Source organism: Photinus pyralis, unplaced genomic scaffold (genome assembly GCF_008802855.1).
Source record: "Photinus pyralis isolate 1611_PpyrPB1 unplaced genomic scaffold, Ppyr1.3 Ppyr1.4_LG2, whole genome shotgun sequence".
Lineage (NCBI taxonomy): Eukaryota > Metazoa > Arthropoda > Insecta > Coleoptera > Lampyridae > Photinus > Photinus pyralis.
In genome coordinates this window covers 32,739,372-32,761,502 of record NW_022170403.1, presented here as the reverse complement: position 1 = coordinate 32,761,502, position 22,131 = coordinate 32,739,372, and the positions used below count along the sequence as shown (strand labels likewise).

Sequence of the window (22,131 nt, the reverse complement as noted above, 5' to 3'; positions counted from 1 at the left end):
TTTAATTATATTAAATTTCGTTCCTAAATAGAGACTTACGTAAATATTATATGAAACAGTAAAAATAATCAAACGTGCAAATTAGTTCGTGACGTAAACACGATTTCTGACAAGAATTGTCTCTAGAAACACCATTTTATATATACATATATTCTTTGGTGGGTGAAAAGTGGAAAATATCAGGAAACCATCTACACAACAAGTCGGGAGCAAGGAGCCGTTTTACAAGTCATTTAACGCGGGGATCCTTTTTAATAGCTTGATCATAACCTCAAATTGGATTATTGCAGACAAAAGAAAAATTACAAAAAAACGGCCGTTCTGGAGACGAAACTATGTAAAATAATAGCAAAACAGATGTGTACTTACACTCTTCTCACTTTCTTTATCCAATTTCTCTTCTTTGCAACTCATATGGTCTGTTGGGAAAGCTGTAGAATTTTACAGAAGAATCCGTATTTATGTACGAATTACTGCATCCAACAACACAACAAGAAACTCTGGATGAACGAAAAGTGTTTTTCGAAGTCATAATTGTTGTTCTATTTGGAGTAAGCTTGTAAATATTAATACAGTAATAAACGGTCGATGAACTTGTTTCACCACATCTTATGTTAAATTCGCCACCAGACGGCGCCACATCCGAATATACTACTCGCCTATACGCGTCCGGTGGGCTTAGTGCCAGCTCGGGGTTAACGCTCCCCGGTGAATTACTTAATTAATCGGCGAGGATCCCGGTTAAGCAGTCGCGATGTTTGTTTAGGCGCTGGTCTCTCTGAATACACGCCGCCCGCGACTGCCGACGGGCGCGCACACGCCACGGGCGACTGTCAAATTGTTTATAGGGAAACGCATGCATGTGGACTCTCTCTAAACCGTAGCGGGAAGCGTTTATTCGAATCGCCGAATGTCACCCGCCGTCCGCATCAGTCAGTATTATATTCAATATTGACATACGCGATGCGCTTGTGTGAGAGAGACCATGCAGCCGCCGTCGGCCGCGGGTCTTGACGTCACCACCCGTCGCCTGTCGCGTTTAGCCGAAGCCACCGTATGGTGGCTTCGGTCTAGCGGGCCAGAGAGACCCAGCGCCTTACATGACCCTTGAGCGCGGAAGATGTCCAGTCAGACTGAATGCTGTCATGCCAACCGCTTGCGTAGATTACAGACGGACGTTTCTAATGAAAGGTGAGTTTACGTTTACAGTAGATTTGTCGCATCGATTAGTGTCTGTGTCGGGTGAAGTTTTATTATTATTATTATTATTTATTTACAACTGTACATTTTTTTTAAATATTTTTTTTATCGGATTTGTGTATATGCGTAGGTATGTATGCCGGGATGGTTCTCTTTTTCCTGGTGTTTGGCGTAGTTTGTTTCATTGAACCTATCTATGTGCGTACTGCGTAATGAATCATTTCATTCTCTTCAAGTGCACAAAACTAAAAGTAAACTAAGTAGAAGCTTATCTATTTTGCCAGTGTTAGAAATGTGCAAATATTTTGGTTCTACATTATGTAGGTAATGGTCTCTATTTCATTAAGGTCATGTCGTCCTGCGTCCAGTGGAATAGATAAAAAGAGTGCAATCACCTACGCACTGAACATTTTATTAAATAGTTCTTATAATCAATACAAACAACAAGAAAAACAAAATTTAGTTAAATCATATTTACAATAATATTGGTACCAAAAGCAAACATCATACATTTACCTATCAGCATAAACATGTACGTATTATTTAATTTTTATGTGAAACTAACAAGCGGCAGAAGTAGGTATTGCATGAGATTAAAGTTTCTTTTGGCAGTGCACATTTTATATTCATAAACACTAAACTATCCACACAATAAAGCCTCATTAATGTTACTGATTTCAATTATTTTATGAAATATACATTTATTTTAGAACACATAACACATAAGTCAAGCTCTGTAAAGTGAACATTTAGGATCTTTGGTTTATAGTTGACCTACTATTGTATGGTGTGTACAAAATGATTAATTTTAATATATTACAAAATGTGAACAATTAGATTGAATATATGGTAATTCGGTGGTATGTTCTAAGCCATCAAGCTCAGATACCTCTTCCTTAGAGGCAAAACTATTCTTTGCTGATGCAAAATTGTATCATACTGCTTCTAGTAAACAATAGCATGGTCTGTATAACTGGAAAGGTGCTAAACTAATTTTATTCTGAAAAGAAGTGCATTTTGAAAATATTAGCTACAAACTGCTATATGTTCATATTATTGGGCATGAACTAAAAGTAATGCAACCTACATTTCTCTTACTTTACTTAAACTAGCGTTTACTCTTGTCATTTAAACCCTTTCAGTAATTCGTTTCGCCAAAATAATCTGTATACTAAAAACCATGTGAAATATGACAGCCACCAAAATATGCCACGCTATATTGTATTATGTATATGATATTAATGACTAGTACATTTGTTTTCTAACACAATCTCACCCACTGAAATAACACCCTCAGTCTTTTGAGTACGTAAATATCCTATATGCACAGCGTACTTATCTATATATAATTTCAAAGATACAGTTCATACTTGCACTCGTACTTGCATATTAAGCTGTGTGCGTATTTAAAACGTATAGGGCTACCTTCCATGTCTGTATAGAATTTCTGCTTACAATTTCAAACAGTTTTCAAACCTTTGTATATACTTATGCTTCACATGGTTAACAGAGCCTTGCATCTACATTAGTGTAGGTGCTGTTAAGTTGTTTAAAATGCATGTTTGAACATTAACAAAACGTTCATTAACTCTTAACAAGCAGAAACATTTAAACTTACAGAATATTTAGTGCGCACGTAGGTACAGGAGCAGTGTTGAATGAAAAGGCAATCTGTTACCTAAGAATCATGTAATTGTAAAATTTGGACGATTTCTGAGGAAATATGCTTAGTAGGTCTAGAAGCTGTATGGTTGCCATTCCTACATACTGTGGAATTTATTAAAGGTACATAAATTAGACATTTGAGCATGACTAATAATAACACCTATACATCTTCTATACAGTGCGATAAAGTATCAAGCACAAATTATCCGAAAAGCGCGTTATCTTCACCTACACACGAAAAACACGATTGGCGATATTTTTTTTTAATTTTTAGGCAGTACCTTTGCAGCTTTTTTTTTTAAATCTTGCAGCACGAAAACCTTAAACCGAGAGATAACGACAGATTTTGTGCGATGATTGGTAAACGGCTGTCACCGCAATTTTCTCTTTATATAGGTTAAAAGTAACGTATGAACGTATGTTGAGCAGTTCAATTTATGTCGATGTAATTTTTCAATTAGGTATTGACAACACAACAAACAAAAGTATATTAAGAAACATCTGCCATTAATATTTAATACATTGATGATTAATATTGACAGACTTTACAAATCAAAAATTTTTTAGCAATTTTTGAAACATTACATAATATATGCTTTCAAGCGAATTGATAACGAAAAACGTCTGTCAATGTGCTAGCGTCCTATTCTCTCCAATATCATTTTAAAATTGATGGCACACGTTTATTAATAATCAAGTTTTGTTCATTTATGTCTTGTCCTTTTGATTACTTAATAATCAATAAATGTTATTTAGAAAAAATAGATTGGACTCCTCAACAGATCTATGATATACCTATGTGTATACCTACGTTAGTTTAAACATATTAGGTATGTAAAGTACAAATTGCGGTGACAGACTTTTACTAATCATCGCACAAAAGCTGTCTTTATCTCTCGGTCTAAAAGGGGTTGTGTGAAAACAGTTCTACTAGAAATTTTTTGACTGTAGTTGATCAACGCTTAATAATAATTTCCACAGTATACATTACATTTTTTAAATAAGTACTACACTAACGATCAGTTACCTTGATGATATTGTATCTGCTTAACATTTCGCAATTTGTTAAGCAACGAATACAAAATAGTGTATCAATTAGCACATACTTATATGTTAAACAAGTCTTATATGTGGTTAATTATTAACCATAATTTTATTTACAATAGACATACTCTATTAAAGGTATTGACCAGATCTTGTAGTGTCAATCTTCGAAGAATTAATAGTGCATAAAGCGTCATATTTTACTCTATAAAAAAGTGAATATACTTAGATAGAAATTTTCTCGACTCCTTTTTAGAAAAGGTTTGGATAAATAATGTATTGATAACATTTATAATTGTGTAAACTTTTATATACCCTAACACTAATAAAATAGTTTTTTTTTGTTCAGTCTGTAAACAAATTAGTACACTCTTCATTTTGTTTGTTAAGATATATCAGCAGGTAATTTAGATCACAAGGCCATGTTTGTATAGGCCCTTAAATAAATACTCAAAAATAAAAGTCTTTAATATTAAAATGGATGGCATTAGAGGAATAACCACTTCACAAGGAGAACCATTAATAAATTTGATGATAAGAAAATTCCTACTCCAGAATCTCTTATTACACGAATATCATCTTCTTGCAGGAATGGTGCATCTATGACATGTATAATTCCATTCGTACACTCCACGTTTGGTCTAAATACTGGTATTCTGTTACCCTTCCAATGTATTACATACGCTGGAAAAAAATTATGTATGAGCTTTTCATTATATTACAAATGGAAGGCGCTTAAGATAGCACAACCATATTATGATTATGACACAATCTAATACTGTGTTTTCCTTAAATAAGTGGGTTGCGCCATCTTAGGTTTCACTGCTTACTATGATTTTGTCGTTCTTCGACTGATATTCTTAAAGTGCTTCTCAAAGATTGAAGCTCAACCTCTTTACGCGGAACACGCGTTGCGCTGTTAGTTTTATTGGTGGTTAACTTAACCAGTCTTTCCATAGTGTACGGAACTTCCGATTCCACTAAATGTCTTTGCAAGATTTGTTGCGCCTAAAAGCTCGATTCTGAAATATGAAGAGAAAGAACCATATTAAAATCACTTACATAATATCCCAACTCTCGCATAAATAGTTTCTTTACTGTTGATGGTTGAATCAATCGGGCGTCAGCCCAAGCCTTGTCTCTTGGAACGAAAAATGTAAATTTCTTCTTGGTATTATTTAACTGGGCGTTGAAATCTCCGAAGGAGCCCAAATGGAACGTCTCACTGTAAAGAAAATTAGAATTTGTTAGAGTTTTAAATTTTATTAACGGTTTCCATTGAGATAAGTTTATAAATAAGTGTTGTCAATATACGAGTATTATAGTATATTAAGTATGGAGAACGGTAAGGGATTTTTACCGTTCGAAGACAATTGTTTGGAGGAGGAGCGCAGCGACGACTCCAATTATTGTCTGAGAACGGTAACCCTTAACGTTCGACGTGCTTATAACATTTTTTGCGCGATCGGAATAAAAATTATGCAATCATTAGAAATACTACTTACTGAGAAAAGAACGAGCGGAATAAATCGAAATGATCGAAGTGGTATTGTATAGGTACTTATATCACTAGGTAACGAGTTTGTTATTTGTCAAAACTGAAAATAATAAATTCATCAAATTGTGTCTGTAGTTTTCTAGCTTTTATACTTCAGTTATGAGCGATTCCGACAGCGATCTAATAGACGAAATAGAAGAAGCATGGGACATTGGATGTTCGGCGGTAATACCACAAAAGTCAAGGATCCGGTACGAGAATACGTACAACATTTTTAAACAGTGGTGCAGTGAGAGAAATGTAGGTGTTACCGAGAAGGTTCTGTTGGCTTATTTCGTTAAACGAAGTGATAAGCTGAAGAGTCCAGGAAGTTTATGGGCAGAATATTCCATGCTAAAGAGCACAATATTTTTATATGAATCTATTAATATTTCGACATTTTCCACGTTAATTGCTTATCTTAAAAGAAAAAATGTTGGTCATAGACCAAAAAAAGCTCAAGTCTTCACGAAAAATGATATGGTGAAATTTTTAAATGAGGCGCCCGATGAAATATTCCTTATCCACAAAGTAAGTTTAAATTATAAAATTTGTGTCTCCATTATTTGTGTTGCATCTATAGGTAGCTATGATTCTTGGCGTGGCAGGGGCTTGCAGGAGAGAGGAGCTGTACAACATGAAAGTTGCAGATATTGAAGACCATGGAGCCCTTCTTGTAGTAAAAATTCCCAACTCGAAAACAAATATCCAACGGACATTTACTGTAACAAGTCAAGTGGACGACAAAGTTTTCTATTTGGAAATTTATCGAAAATACATTAAACTTCGACCCACCAACGTAGTTTCGGCACACCTGTTCTTAAATTATCGTAACGGAAAATGCAGTCAACAAGTAGTTGGAAAAGGGACGATTGGGAAATGGCCATCAAAAATTGCAACATATTTGAAATTAGAAGGACCGAACGATTATACAGGTCATGCATTTCGGCGCACTTCAGCCACTTTTTTGGTTAATAAAGGTGTAGATGTATTAGGTTTAAAAAGGCATGGTGGATGGAGGTCTTCGACGGTGGCCGAAGGCTATGTCGAAGATTCTCTACAAAACAAAATTGAATTTGCCAATAAAATTTTATGTACTGGTAGTAACAGTGAATTGGAATGTGTCAATCAAAACCATAGCACGTCTTCAAACACCATCTCTATTGCTTCCGGTTCTAATGAAGAACGTATTGTTTATATTGGAAACAACAGCACAAACTGTACTTTTAATATAACAATAAATAAATAAAAATTAAATGTAATGTAAGCTTTGACTGTTGATTTTGAATTTGAATTGATTGTTTTTAAAAAGGCGTCGGTAAGTATTTTTGCTATTCTGTTTTCAGATCGGTAAGTAATTTTGGCGTCGTCGTAATCATAGCAACTGGTAAATTCCACCTACTGTCATGGAAACACCCATGGTAAATAGTCAGAAATGACCGATCGCGCAAAAATATATATTAATATATTCTGTTTGACGTGTTATATTTGTACGATATATTTCATATTAATATTTGTTCTGCTACGACTTCCAGCGCTTTATTTACAACCTCCACTAACTCTAATAGAATTATTTGTATTCCTTTTTTTTTCCTTACTTCAGCATGGGATCCTGTTGGAGTTTATCGTAGACCGTTGTATAGGGTACACCCAACACTCGATCAATAATGTGTATAATTCCATTAGTAGCTGCGATGTTCGCCTGGATGACTGTTGCGTTGACACCACCTCCTTCAACGGTTAATACGCTGTCGTCTCCTGAAGTAGCAACGTTGAAGTACAAATTCTTCCCTGCATTCATAGTAGGGGCTTGATATACCTAAAATTTAAAATAATTAGTTAATAAATCTAGTTCTGTTAATTGCTAATTAAATTGCGATTAGTTCTCATTTGAGAAGAAAACTGTCATGCCTAAAACATGCTTTGGGTATAAGTGGTTTTCTATTTTTAAATATCGGTTTGCTATGAACACCATGACTATATGATGAGAGAGCATAATTTTTCTCACATTTCAATGTATCTTGAAAACAATTTGGGAACAAAACTATACATGAAGCTAACTCCGACCGAGGCTAACTCTTTTTGTTTTCATCAGTGAGCTCACCAATTTCCACAACTCCATTGATCGAATCAATTCTAACGGTTCCACCAATTCTTTGATTGCATAGATCCAATTTCTTTAGTTCAATATTGATAAGGTACCATTATATCCTTAAATACCTTTGTACCGCAGATTTGTTAGATACCTTAGTCTTAGCTTAACATTGAATAAAAAGTTTGTTATTCAATGATCTTAGTCACTATATTCCTTAGATTCCCTGCTTTTCCAACTGAAAGTGTAAGATCTAAAACTTTAAAGATTCCAAAACCTCAAAAGCAAGTTTTCAAGTTCCTTTACTAAGCTTTGATTATGATGCATTCTAGCGATTTAGGCAAATGAATCCGTTAAGCAAATCAGTTCCGTTAAGGTAATTTGTTTAAGTATTCCCAATAATGGAAACTATTTCAATGGTCACCTCATTGATCCCATGCATCAAAGCAGTACCAATGATCTCGCGGATCTCTTAATTTCATACACCCTATTAATCCTACTGATTCCGGATTCGTTACAAACACAAATCCATGTTTAAAAATTTGTGTAGGCAAACTAGTTTAGTACATTTATTACATTTCGAATAATTACAACTCACTCTAATTTCAAAACAAGTTTAGCAACAAACTCGATCAAAACTCTTCAGTTTAGTCAAAATCACGTCACATAGCCTCGAGCAATCATTTTATTTTCATGTAGGTACTGTTACCCCCATCCCCTTAACAGTTCGGATGAGACTAAAATTCAGTACAAACTAACAATTAAGCATTAATTGAACAGGCCACGGGCGTAAGTAAATGCGATCATATAATTCTATGACGAGCACTAGCTATACATATGTATGTACTTTGAATCTAAATACCTGCCTCATTACCTCAAGCTAACAAGCAAAATACGATGAAACTTTAGATTCGCCTATTTACCTTGAACTTAATCCACATAAACGAGTATAAATGATTAAAAAAGGAAAGGTTGTTAAAGAACCAAAAAATGAACTTTTGATAGGTACTCACCTGTCTCTTGTTATTTTTCATTATTTGGTCTTTTGTTAAGCGTTCATCAACCACAAGATGTAAATACAGAATCTCTTGCATTCTCTCCGGACTTCCCAGAACACTTTTTATAGTCCCACGATTCCAGGCCGCATTGCTGGGAGCAAATAGGGTAATAGTTCGAGCTCTTTCTATCGTACGGAGAAAATCCTTTCCCAAATCACCCGTGTCGGCAATCGCCTCCACAAATCGACTTAATGGACCCTCGCCTTTTTCCTATTTACGAAACAAACACTCTTAGACAACATTCTGTTACGACGTGTAGACAAGGCATAAAGCGGACAGTGTTAGAGTGTTGCGTGCGTTAGCGTAGGTAGGTATGTATTATTTTCAGTGAAGGCATTGAATAAAAAATTTTATTCAATGGTGAAGGTTTGTTTGGAAATGTGAAATTTAATATAAAATTGCTCTTTACGTAATTCGTTCTGTTTTACGAAAAGCCGAGCAGGTGACGAAAATACGGGATTTGTATTGGTTAATAACAGGGCACGCTTTCCACAAGAGTTTCGTTCGCAAACAGGAAGATCGTTTCGTATTTTAGTGTAGGCGATAGAGACTCTAGAATTGGCAAACTGGACATTTTGAGGTGGAAAAGAAAAAATTAGTTGAACACGTACGTTCAGTTAGGTGTCAGAAACAACATATTAAAAATCCCACCCCCCAGACCCTGCGCTAAAGGCCCCAGTCACTCCACCACCCCCCAGAAACCGTGTTTTCGCCCTTTTTGGCTGATATCTCGCGATCTATGAGATCTAGATGAAATATTTTTAGCTGAAAATATTTCTCGTGAAATTTCATACAAGGTAGATGCTCAGAAGTTAGCCAAGGTCCTACCTCTTAGCCTAGAAAATTCATAAAAGGAGGCGAAAATCATCAATTTTCGTGGCTTTTTGCGGTTTTTTGCAAATATATAATATGTCCAGTTAGATGTCTTTATCGCCTAGACTATTTGGAATGTGACGATATATTTAAGAAAAAATCTTGTGGGAGAACGGAATTCTTACTAAAGTCACAGATTACTACAACAGATAGCTAACCGAATGCACTTTTCTTAAATGCAGTCTCAATACTACACTGATGAACTCTATTATATATTAGGGTTAAGTATATAGTGTTAATTATTTCACTTGGGCGTCTGTGCTAAAAGTACTATTTTATTTTTCTCCAATACGAGATGGCACTATGACAGTTCACAGTTCTACAAAGAAGTAGTTGTAGTTAATCTGTGCTAAAGCTTTCCAAAAGAATCTATATACCGTTCGAGCGCTACTTTTTTCGATCGCGTATTGATTTTTTAGCCGAAGCGCCGGTGCAAATTTTATAGTTGCCAGCAGAATTTAAATTATTAATATTTGACTGGTTTATACAGAAAGAGACGATCGAACGGTTGATAAAATATTTAACCGTGAATATTGCTATAAACATTACCATATTACGATATTAAGATTTTTCATTTCGCATTTACATAAATTGTTATTACGAAAGCGTTTGGGGTCCAAGGTGCACAACATTCCGTTGCGCCATATTTGTAGTAGCAAGTTACTAATTTATTGTTGTGCATCCAATTTGTTATATGAAGTGCGAACAAAAAATCGAACAAACCCGCTACCGGTAAAAAGGTTAAAAACAATTAATTTAAGCTTCTGTTTGCTGGAAAAACGCTAAGTTACAAGGGTACATTTTTAACACCTATACATTGCGGAACAACGGTAATTTGTGAATAACTTAAAGTTCAACCAACCAAAGTAAGCCTGAAGCACGATTTATATCTGAATTAAATCGCGTCAACTATTAATAATTTTTGACAACCAACCCAATTTAACTGGTAATTCAAGAAATCCATTCGTATTGCCTAGACGTTACACTATCCAGTTTTCCAAACGAGAAATCTCACTGATAAATAGAGAAAATTTCAACACATCGATAAAAGTAAGTAACTGAAATTGGAACGATCGTATTTGTATTAATATATTCAAACAAGTCAACTTATGTGAGTATTTATTTAAGAGTGATCACACCAGAGCGACAGGTTGATGTTGATAACTGATAAGTGATAACATAATTTACACTAAAATGAGAACGAAAAATTGGCCTGGCTTTTCAGTACAGGATTTTAAAGAAAATTGCAATATCTTTGGATTTAATAAAACTCAAATTTCATTAGGTGCAATTCCAAAATAATCATTTGTAAGATACAATTAAACGCCCTACAGACGCTACGACTTATCGTATGATGATAAGTCGTATCAAACATCGTTTCAACTTGTCGTAAGACATAGGTCATTCCCTACAAATGGACACGATAAGTCGATTGTCGTTCAGACAGTAGTATCGATCCAAAGTCGTACGACAAATCGTACCGTGTGTAGGACGTTTTAGTCAAATGTATTTCAGATACTTGCAGATGAAATTTTAACCTTCATATTTCGCCTGTTGGTAGATGTAGCATATTACAGTAGCCATAATTACTGGTGTCCCGAGCAACATTTTACAAACAAAAACATCATTTTAGGTAAAACCAGTCTCCTTAAAATCGACGGACAGACAGACAAGACATTTCCATAATGCGTTTGCAAACATTACAAAATACATAAACGGTGACTTTTGTCTGTTTGCCGATGATCTAACGGTACTGTCCTGTGGCAATACTCATAATGTGGCTTTAAATAATCTAAATGCTTGTCTTACTAAGTTAATGTCATATTTAATTACCAACAAGCTAATCTTGAGTAGTGATAAAACACGTGTAATGCAAATCTACCCTAAAAAAGTGCAATATATTGCAAGTACTCTGATTAGAGTACAACAAAGATCCATTAGGCAAGAAACATTGTACAAACTACTAGGCTGTAACATTGATTGTTCTCTAAGCTGGAGAGAGCACGTTGATATGGTGTGCAATAAAATAACGTCTAATTGCTTTGCTCTTAAACGTCTGTCATATATTTCAAATGTTAATGTAGCTAAAAATTTTTACCACTCCAATGTTGAGTCTATCATGCGCTACTGTGTCATTTTCTGGGGTGACAGTATACATAGCAAACGAGTCTTTGTGATGCAGAAAAGAGCAATCAGATACATGTTTAATTTAAGTAGGGACACATCATGCCGTAGTACTTTTATATCTAACGCTTTGTTAACTTTTCCGTGTATCTATACATTTGAACTGTTGAAATTTGTTAAATGCAATATTAACCAATTTCCCTCTTTAAATACATACAAAGATCATTCTTTGATACATACCATAACTATAATACTAGACGTATCGAATTGACGTATACGCAACATCGACTAGAACTATTTAAAATGAATCCCTATTATGCTGGTGCGGTTTTATATAACAAATTACCGCTGAATCTTAGACATTTACCGTTCAGGCGTTTTAGTTTAACACTCAAAAAATTTTTAACTGTAAATTGTTTCTATAGTGTTAATGAATTTATGTCTTATGTTAATATTGATTTAGAACCTTAATTTTTGTTGTAGTTGTATGTATAATCATATTGTTTGGCCTTTGACTTGTCCTATATCCGTTTAGGATCTTTTGGATAAATATATTATTATTATTATTATTATTATTATTTAATAGAACAAACTGGAACAACCAAAAGACCACAAAAAAAACCAAAAAAAGACACTTCAATATGTAATGTTTGCTAAAGCGCCCTGTAAGTATAATTTAAAAAAACGCGAAGTGAAATATTAGATTCAGGGTATAGCACTGTTCTTCTATTCTAACTTGAGACGGGTTAATGATAGAACCATTGTATAGTTAGATATAAATTCAATTATGGAAATGTACCTATGTATATATATATTTCATGCAGGATATAAACATTTACAAGTGGCGTAAAAAAGTGAAGTGGAAGTAAAAGTGTAGTAAGTGTAGAAAGAGTGAAAGTGCTATCATAAGTTCCAAATTAAACTTTACCTTAAACTGGAATTGTAGCGATTCCAAAAGGGAAGGCAGGAAACAACCCGTGAATATACAAACAGTAAGGGATATAAAAATTATATCACCACAATAACAGCATTAAAAGCTGCAGTCAAATTGCTCATCATTGTTTTTACATGCCATTCTTTTATAGTCAATAATGCGCGAAAGTTAGTCGTTTTACCGACAATCATGATCATGCTGAAGAAATAGCAATTTGTCTGCTCCGACTCAAGAAGAGATACTATAGGTGCTTATACTTAAGTATTTTTTTTTGAGAAAGTGATTACAGGCTAGTTGACTAGTACAACTACAGAGAGTACTACATACAGAGAGTACTACAAAGCGCTAAAGGTGCAGTTATAATGGTAAAAATGTATAGCGAAGATGCAAATTGGATGCCACGATCGTCACTTGTATTTAGTGTAGTAGTGATATGAAGTATATAAGTCGTTATGGTTTTGAATATTAGTTTAATTTTGTATGTTAAATTCTATGCAACGTGCATTTAAACTATCTATACTTGTATGTATTTAGTATCGATCAACATGAAACACAACCCTTTAACCATATCTGTCTAGTCTGTATTGATTGTTGAAATAAACTCACGCAAAGCTATAAGAAAGTAGTGCAAGCATGCGTTTTGTGCCCTCTTGCCCCGGGGGGTAAACTTGCGACAACCAAATTGAATCACTTCTTCCCATGAGGCGTTTTTGAAGCGCTGCAGAGTGGCGCGGCGGATTAGCAGAGTATGCGATTGTGTGGCGCGTCCTTGCTGCGCTACTGTGTCGCGGGCGTCGGCAGGTGACAACCGCAAAACTGAAATAAAATAGCTGGCACTTCCAGTGTTTCGAGATGTCGCTCTCATTAAACAAGACGCCATTTTTTTTAAAAAATGGCGGCTTCACTCGGTACGTGCGCTAGTTTTCCGTGCAACAAACTTGTTTTGCCTAGCGTGGTGGAGCTTCTGAATCGCACCGTGTGAAAGGGTCGCGCTACCAGCCGCACGCGTTTGTGTAGCGGACTGTCTGCTTCTGCTACAAATCCCGCAGACGCGCCTCTTCGTGTGAAGGCGTTCATATAAAACAATGTTTCACTGCTAGTGTCGCCACCTTGCAGTGCTTCAAAACGCCTCGAGAGAAGAGGCTCTTAGTTGTGTTCTGTTCTATTATATACACACGGATGAATGAACGACCACCCCAACATGCCGACTTTTTGACGTTATTGATAAAGTTGCTTGAGATACTCGCACTACTTAATAAGTATAATTAAAGAATTGTCTCACGTTGTAGACTACTAGTTATACTGGATTGAGTAACAGCTAAATTACCCTCACTGTAATAAGTGCCTACGTAAATTGTCAAAGATTTAAATGTGAAAGTCCATCAGTAGATACTTATTCCACAATTGGAATGTAACCAATACTCAACAATCATGAATGATTAGATTAAATTATATTCATTTTGAGATAGTTCATTTTAACTGACCTGTAGAAACTGATTCACAGTAGTGTCAACAACCATCAGCGGTTTTTGAATTAAGTGTATAACACCATTTTCGACTGGAATGTTAGGTTTAACTATTTCGGAGATCACAACACCCGGGCTATGTCTTGCATCCCCTACTCTTGTTTCGCTTTTAATATACACTGTAACGAATATCCTGAGATTTTATAAAACAGACTATAAATACGTACCTGCCTCCGTTTTGTCATTAGGTTCTTGAAAAAATGTGATATACACCTTTAGATTGTCACCATTTGCTGTAGTTTCGAATGCTATGTCTCTATGCGTTGGTGCTGTGAAGAGGACTTTCTTCGGTATCAGATGCCCATCTATAGTTTTGTTATCAATTAAGTCTGAGTGCAAGATCTAAAAGGAAAAAAATGCAAATACTCGCGTTAGCTCGAGGACTGAGTTTACACTAATTGATCTACTAAATTTTCGCTAAAGCAAAGTGCTGCAGACCTTTCTTTCATGTTTCAGAAATAGAACTTTCATATTTCACTCGATATTTCACAGTTAAACTTATTAGCCTCCCACCTGAATGTACATCAGACAGACACCAGCTGGATTTAACAGTAACATGAAAGACTGGAAATGAATAGCTATATTTTAAAGCAGATTAATTAGGCACTATTCAATAAAAACGTTCGAAATTTGCAATCTACTTACTCCCTCATCTATAGGTATAAAGAAGGTATGAGTGCCCATGTTTCTAAATACATCTTGTTTCTGAAGCTGTTGTACACGTTGGCGAAAATTTCTAAAATTATTTACGACAGACATCACTACCGCTTTGATATTAATTACCTTACCTCACTCGATATGGATTAATATCCAAAGTTTCAAACTGACTAAGAAAGTCCAATGCATTTGGTTTTGCCAATCCGCTTGCTAACGTTCTAGGAGATGTTGTGGGGACTAGTACCTCGTCTATTTTATGAACTACCTGAGTAACGCATACATTCTAGATTGATTTTGCACTAGTACGTATTAACCACGGTGTAAAATAATAAGAGGTGAAGGTATGAACTCCTTAGTTTTAGTAAAAGTTGGTATACAGTGAGTCTAGTCGATGCAATGTAAGAGAGACAGGAAGCAACAGGTTCCATGTATCACACTATCATGAGCGGTGTTTTCCTTTTTATCAAATTTTCAAACCACAACTTGATTCAAAATGCAGGGTAAACAGAAATAGATATATTGTAGGAGACTCAAGTTCTTACAAAAATGGAAGCCCTTAATTCTAAGAAGAAAAAAAAACAAGAAGGACAAAGAAAACCTACCGACGCGACACTAGTATAGTCACTCAGTCAACAATGGTGCGCACGAACCCGTTCACAAATATATTGTAGGATTTGTAAGCCTACCTCTTTAATGACGGCGCCGGTTGACAAAAGGACTCCTCGAATTCGATGTTACGCCTTGGTGGTGAGGATCCTCTCGAACAAAACTGCGGCTTCCGGCACTATCGCAAGACCTCTCACTTTGTCGCGCACACTGGCACTTTGATTCGCGGTCTTCGGAACGTCGCGGAAATCACAACCAGCGCTTATACGCTAAGGACCGCTGTATACGCTTCAGCGATCTTCTACGTTCGCTCCCCTCGAAGGCTATTATGGCCCATTCAAAGAAACCACCGCCGCTTTCCGCCACACGTAATATATCGGGGTGTCACTGACCACAATTCGTCGCACATGTCCATGGATTCTTTCGGGCGGAGGCGTAACATAATACAAATTCTAAATATATACCTCTCGCCAGGAAAGATTGCCGGTCACAGAAGACCTGATCCCGGTCTACAATCTGTGTTTTTCTAAAGATGTGAGGGACTTCCGGGATAAGATCGGGCCAATGTTGAACGAAAAGTCTTTTCATTCAACATTGGCACGATCCTATTCCGAAAGTCGCTCGCATCTTAAAAAAAACATACATTGTAAATTGACACAAGGTGTGCTGTGACCGGTAATCTTTCCTGGCGAGAGTTATATCTCACCTATACTTATTTAGAGTCCTACTAGTAACCAGTGCGTTACAACAGCAAATCTATCATTAGCGAACAACCGATGATGACAACTTGAACTCTTAAAGCATTGCTGTTGAAGCGTGTTCGATATTTTGATTTAGTGGTTTATTGGTGTTGATTTTTTACTTTCTGTAAGACCTACAAATAAAGTTTCTGAATAATAAACATTTAAATATGAGAATGCCGTAATGCCTTTGAATGCGCAAATGATAGACCAACCTACTTCAGAAAATTTGGTGCTCTAGAATTTATCTTCTACACATTTTTCGAATGCAATTCGGTTTCTCTACATATCTGAAATAAATGCGCGCGATTGTGATTTTTGTAAGAACACTTCATAGGGCTCTACTAGCGAAGGTGTGATAGAAGAATCTACTTTTGTCGTCCCTTTCTTACGTTGGACGATTTCGAAATTACTTTACGATTGAAAAGGAGCAGTTTATAAAGCTCTATCCATTTTACACCGTGGTTACTTGAGGATATATACTTACGCACCTGTTCTTTTCCATTGTTTTTTGCCTTAATATTGGACAAATCTTGTAAAATTTTTGCGTTGTTAACATAAAGTTCGTTGCCGTTTGGATCAGATTTAGTCGTTATCCACAGAGGAGGATGGCCTTCCAATTCCGTGTTAATATGAGTCATCGTTGCCAGCTGGTCAGTGGTTTTAGCTAGACTTCCTGAAAAATAGAGAACCACTGATTAGCATATATTAATAGAAAGTTGTAAAATTATTCGCCGATCTTTCATGTTGTATCTAACAGTTACTTTCTATACACATAAATTTATTCACATAGGAGGGTATTTACCACATAAGTTATAAAATAAAACTAACCCCTGTAAATTTAACACTGAAGGCTTGCTTTCCAATTGTTCGTTTCACGTTTACCATAATTTTATAGTTCATTGTCTAAGTAGGAACAGATCCTCAAAAATGCGTTGGTCATGTCATCTTAGATTCAATTTTTGCTTTAGATCTTGATATCCGTTTATTAAAAGCATGGTGTGTTCCGGTATTTGTTTACCGTTACCTATGAGTTATTGTTTTGTGTTTATGTGCCCGTGATAATTGGAAATGTTATTTACTCATTAATTAGTCATTTCATTTATGAAAAAGTAGATTATCTAGTGTGAATTGCCCTGTATGTTGCAATTAATCGTTTCTTCCGCGGGGAAAGAATCTAATGACATTCATTTTGTACGACGGCATCTAATTCCTTGTCTGTACTTGTTACGGGCTGTACTTGGTATACACGAGCAGAGTGGTCCCGTAATTAATTCTCCTTCTCTTATGTATGTTATTGTTTGTGCGATATTCGAATATTGTCTTGCATTTTCACCTACACCCTTTTTGTGGCCAATTAGACCCACCGATGCTGGAACAGAGTCATGCCTGCTTGTCTAAATTGAACAGTAGAAGTCTTTTGTATTTATTTATTTATTTATTTATTGTTCCTCTTATATACTTTTTCGGCCTCGATTACTTGATTTTTCCTTGTGCCGTTTGAGATGTTTGCATTTTGCATTGCTCTTTATACATTTATTTCCGTAATTGATTTATTGATTGTACACCTATGTATGTCGGACGTCGGTGCATACGTGCTTTTTGTTTGGTTTGTTTTTTCTTCTGGCTTTCTAGTGTTGGTTTGCTTCGCAGAACGATACCACGTGCATAATAAAATTTCATTTTTCTTGTCTTTTCTGTCCGACAAAACTAGGGATTTTATTTAACTCCTTTTCCGAATGTGCCTAACATCCCAACCCAACACTTCAAACAACTGGTCATAGAATAACACAACGCAGGATCCACTCAGTACGAAACAACCCTAATAGAGATTCGAAAGTGACGCGAAAGCCTGTCATTCCGATATAGAAGTTAGATGTCGCTGCTTGTAATTTCTTCCGCAGAGTGTTATCGGCGATAAGAAAATACATGTTTAATTTCGAAGATGTAAATTCAAGTAGAGTTGAGACGAAAAGTGAGAGAGGTAAGAAGGTTTTAAATAGCAGAGGAAGACGTGAATCGGAACTTGTTTGGTGTGACGTTAATCGTTGTTTTTTTTTTGGTTTGATAGACGTTGAAACGTAGCTGCCTATTAATTAGTGATTGACAATTTTACCGCATTTGAGCGTACAATTGCAAGACAGTCCGCCAGTTGTAAAATTTTTAAAGAAAAAAAAGTTAGTGAGTGTTTCAATTTTTATTACGCCGTTTAAAGTTAATATTTAAGTCGGATTAAAGAAGTGAAATTTACTAAGGAGTTAGTCGAAGTGTATCAATCAGTTATCGCTTATGTGAAGCCTTTCTCAGTATCCGTTAAAGGGAGTTTTTCCCCCATCAAAGAGCCAATATTACATCTGAAATTACAAACGAACCCAGTGTCGTTTAAATCGAAATTTGAGTGCAGGTCAAGAAGTGAAGTTCCCGAAGTACCACCAGTTGATTTTTGCGTTTTTTTTTGTAGGTCATTTAATCAAAATCACCATTCTCTACGACCGGATATTTTGAATTATTAACTCGTTAAGGTATTTAAGATTTCTTTAATTAACCTGTGTGCTTCTCTTTGTTTCAGATTATTTCGTTAAGCGAAAGTGAAAAAAACATGTGGTTCGAATATTGCAATATCCAATTATTAATATATCTCTGGCGATTGCATCTTGATCCCCTTGATTTGGACGGGGTTCTGCAATTTTCTCCGACAGATGGAGGATTGATGCGGATTTCCTTTTCACTTACTTATCAAAAAGAAAAACACTGGGGAAGTCGAATCTGTGGTCAATTGTTACGGTATTTTCATTTGTCACACGTATTATAGGCTAATTTTTGGTTTTAACTTTTTACATAAGCTGCTACACAATTTACAGTCCCACAACATTCCTTTCGTAATACTCTTACATTTCATTGTAAAAATGCTAGAACCAATTTACTATTAAAATCGCCTGTTTTATTCGTATGTAATAATTTTAACGGCGTTGCAAATGAATGTGATATACATTACAACTCTTTTTTCGAACTAAAAAACATTCTAGCTAAACTATAAGCACGCAAATTCAATTCAATTTGTAATTAACTTTCTGATTTTTTTTCTCTTGTCCATGTAACGAAATTCCAAGTTTTATTTTTGTTTATTTCGCAAAAGCTTTATGTATTCAAATTTTGTTTTTTCATTTACCGCAAACGTTGTTTATTTTATATATGTAATTTAGTAGTCATTGTAGCTATTAGTTAAATAATATTTGTTAATTATCCATGTATTTATTTCTAAAAGATGTACTTTTTTGTCTGTACGTTTTTTTGGTGTGTCCTATAATTGGAGGTTTCTCTGTTGGGCATTAAATCGCTATTATTATTATTATTATTATTATTAAGTTTTGTCAGAGCAGATAATTATTATTTTGCAGCAGTGTCATCCTCTATTTACCAATCATTTCTTTAGATTTCTTTCGTTATATTAATGTCTTTCAGGAACTGTATTAACTTTCCAAAGTTATTTTCTTTTAGCATCATAGCAAGTTCTCCCTCAATTTTGTGTTTTACTCTATACTCATTTAATTTCTCACATTCTTCTACTACATGCTTTACGGTAAGTACTTTTTCTTTACATTGTGGACATTTGGGAGCATCTCTTCCTAAGACCAGATACGAATTATTATTATTATTATTGTCTTACGAGTAGCCTTATTTAATTGAGGGCTCCATCTTAAGGTCAAATCGTTTTTAAGTTCTGTCCTGAAGGCCGGATTCAGTATCCGATTAAATTCTTTCCTGCCATCTGTACCGTATAAGAACGGACACCAGTTCATTATCAAGAACCCGAGATAACAAAGGGGCGGCCATGCTGTCTACTTCGAACGAGGTCATTGGGTCACCGAAAATTAATTATAAGAAAACACCTCTAAGGGGGAAACTTTTTTTTACTGGGATCTAATAAACTTCCATCGATACTTGATCGACTTTGCACTCGGTATTAACATAGATGTGAGCCTGAAAAGAAAGACCAGATGTATGCGATATTAAACTTCAATTACAAATAATTAACATTTTGGCCCTTCAGGCATCATTCAGCAATAAATAAGTCACGTAGTTCGGATTCGGAATGGGACGTTTCGCACCGAAACGACGGCGCGCGCCCGAAATGTCCTAGACCGCACGAAGTTAGATACGTGGATTGTTGCTTTTTCCGCCTGGAATCGCATCGATGGACGGTGTCGTCGACCATTACATTTACTCAAGATAAGATTTTGTTTTATAATTACATTACTTGTGCTCTCACTATCGAAAGAATTATTGTCCGATAACACATTGATTTGTGGAGAGATTTGTGATAAAGTTAGTCTAATCATTTATATTCGATGATTATAGTATGGGGGAGAATTAACGGCGTATTTCATCAAGTGGGGTTTTTGGTACTGTTTATACTTGAGAATATTTTTGTGGGAAGTGTTGGAGAAAGTTCATTGATTTTGGAGTATTTTGTATTAAATATAATAAACCAATATTTCTTTCGTCAAGGTGGATGATTACTTTCCCTTGTAACTTCCCAGTTTCATACAGGGGGAGACGATAATGGAGAAGCTGGGTGACATTCAAATTTGGATAAGTTCCAACGAAGCCGAAAAGATACGCCCAGCATGAACCATCGCTGTACAGTTTTTCATGTTTCTTTTTTTCATTTATAACATCCATGAACAGACCGTTTATTCTGACAGTTTTTTTTAACACAGCGCCAACTTAACTCACCGTTATAGATTCTAATACGGAATTTGAATTAAAATTTGAAGTATTATAAGACAATGAAAACGGATTTAGGTTTTTTCTTCAATATACATAATGATTTGAGACCTCGAGGTTAATTTTGTTATCGGAAATCAAATAGAAGCAAGAGTGCAAAAAGTTTATAAGACTTCAGGTAAACAGCAAAAAGTCCACTTGCATGAAAGATAATTGCAATAAAGATTAATAATCATGAGCTAGCCGTCTGCATAAATGTTTTACAAGCAGGGATCATCAAATTAGATTTTGTAATTACGCTTTAGGTACATACCTACTCCATAACAGATGCTGTTAATAGCAACACGTTGGCGGCTGTTATGCCTTAATTAACTAAAACGACGTCAATAAAGGAACTGTTTAACGCCCGTTCACAAATAAAACATACAGGTATACAAGAAAGAATACTTACCCATATGATATAATGTAAGGTAAAACTGTGATTCATCGATCGGTTTGGGATATTTTTGGAATGCTGCGTTAATTGGAGCAAAAACCGTCACTGATTTGTATTCCAATGTAAATTTTGCTTCTGGGTTATTTTTCACCATAAAGCTAAACTGGAACAAAAAATTCGTATTAAACTCTGAAATAATTATATTTCGAAAATAACTATTATTATTTATTATTTTGTGGTCAGTCGAGAATCGAGATTTAATAATGCGATGTGTGAATTGCTATTTCAGTACGACAGTACTACATACCTAATTTACATTATACTTATGAAGATTAAAATACATCTCTTCTCAAACTATAAAAGGTTTTAAGAGTACCTACTCATCGCTGCGTAAGCTACTTAGTTTCAAGATCAATACGTGTTATCGGCGAAGTAAACAGATGTTCGTTCGAAGGAGGAACGGAGGCGAAAATAGTTATTTACCTAACAAGTTCGGTAAGTTAATTTTCCCGCATGAGCACTTTGTTTGCAGCACGACCGTAGGGAGTGCTGCATTTAGTGCGAATGCGGGAAAATTCTTTCCGAAAGAGTTAGGTACAATATTTTTTGTAACGAATTGCGTAAAAAAAGGTCAAAATTAATAAAGTTTTGTAAATTAACTTTTTTTTAATCATGAGTTGGTAACACAATCATATGTTTGGTTGGTAACATAATTTTGTAACTACCCACTTTTAATAATGCACTGGTCACATTTAAAACTTCCACATCTTTGGTTAATACATATTTTGCCTTTGCAATGAGTGCTACTGATCACGGCATTGCATCGTTTGCACTGAATATCTTGAGTTGCGTAAATACACTCGTTACATTTAAAATCGTTGGAAGCTTTGTGTGTGTTAATATGTGCTTTC

General features: G+C 35.3%; 1 protein-coding gene across 4 annotated transcripts; it reads right to left on the bottom strand.

The window, feature by feature from the left end:
• Positions 1-1,591: 1,591 nt before the first annotated feature.
• Positions 1,592-21,971, bottom strand: LOC116162951 (fasciclin-1). 4 transcript variants are annotated; one of them, XM_031476731.1, is made up of 14 exons: positions 21,950-21,971; positions 21,236-21,383; positions 16,548-16,732; positions 14,842-14,975; positions 14,699-14,789; positions 14,221-14,395; positions 14,012-14,172; positions 12,522-12,527; positions 8,552-8,806; positions 8,462-8,467; positions 7,045-7,265; positions 4,972-5,134; positions 4,740-4,917; positions 1,592-4,593 (listed from the first exon to the last, which is right to left on the bottom strand). In XM_031476731.1, the coding sequence occupies exons 2-14, from the start codon at positions 21,372-21,374 to the stop codon at positions 4,397-4,399; spliced, it is 1,911 nt and encodes a 636-aa protein (XP_031332591.1). In that variant the 5' UTR covers positions 21,375-21,383; positions 21,950-21,971; the 3' UTR covers positions 1,592-4,396. The 4 variants fall into 4 exon arrangements, with proteins under 4 accessions (XP_031332591.1, XP_031332592.1, XP_031332593.1 ...); XM_031476732.1 differs by lacking the exons at positions 8,462-8,467; positions 21,950-21,971 and having other exon boundaries at positions 21,236-21,387; XM_031476733.1 differs by lacking the exons at positions 12,522-12,527; positions 21,950-21,971 and having other exon boundaries at positions 21,236-21,387.
• Between the last annotated feature and the right edge of the window lie 160 nt (positions 21,972-22,131).

What these genes read in the sequence shown, in the direction of transcription:
- LOC116162951 (XM_031476731.1), bottom strand. Translation starts at nt 21,374, where the DNA reads ATGGTGAAAAATAACCCAGAAGCAAAATTTACATTGGAATACAAATCA. An exon ending in CCTTACATTATATCATATGG is followed by an intron (nt 16,733 to 21,235) that starts GTAAGTATTCTT and finishes TCTATTTTTCAG; the next exon opens with GAAGTCTAGCTAAAACCACT. An exon ending in TGCGAGAGTTGGGATATTAT is followed by an intron (nt 4,918 to 4,971) that starts GTAAGTGATTTT and finishes TCGAGCTTTTAG; the next exon opens with GCGCAACAAATCTTGCAAAG.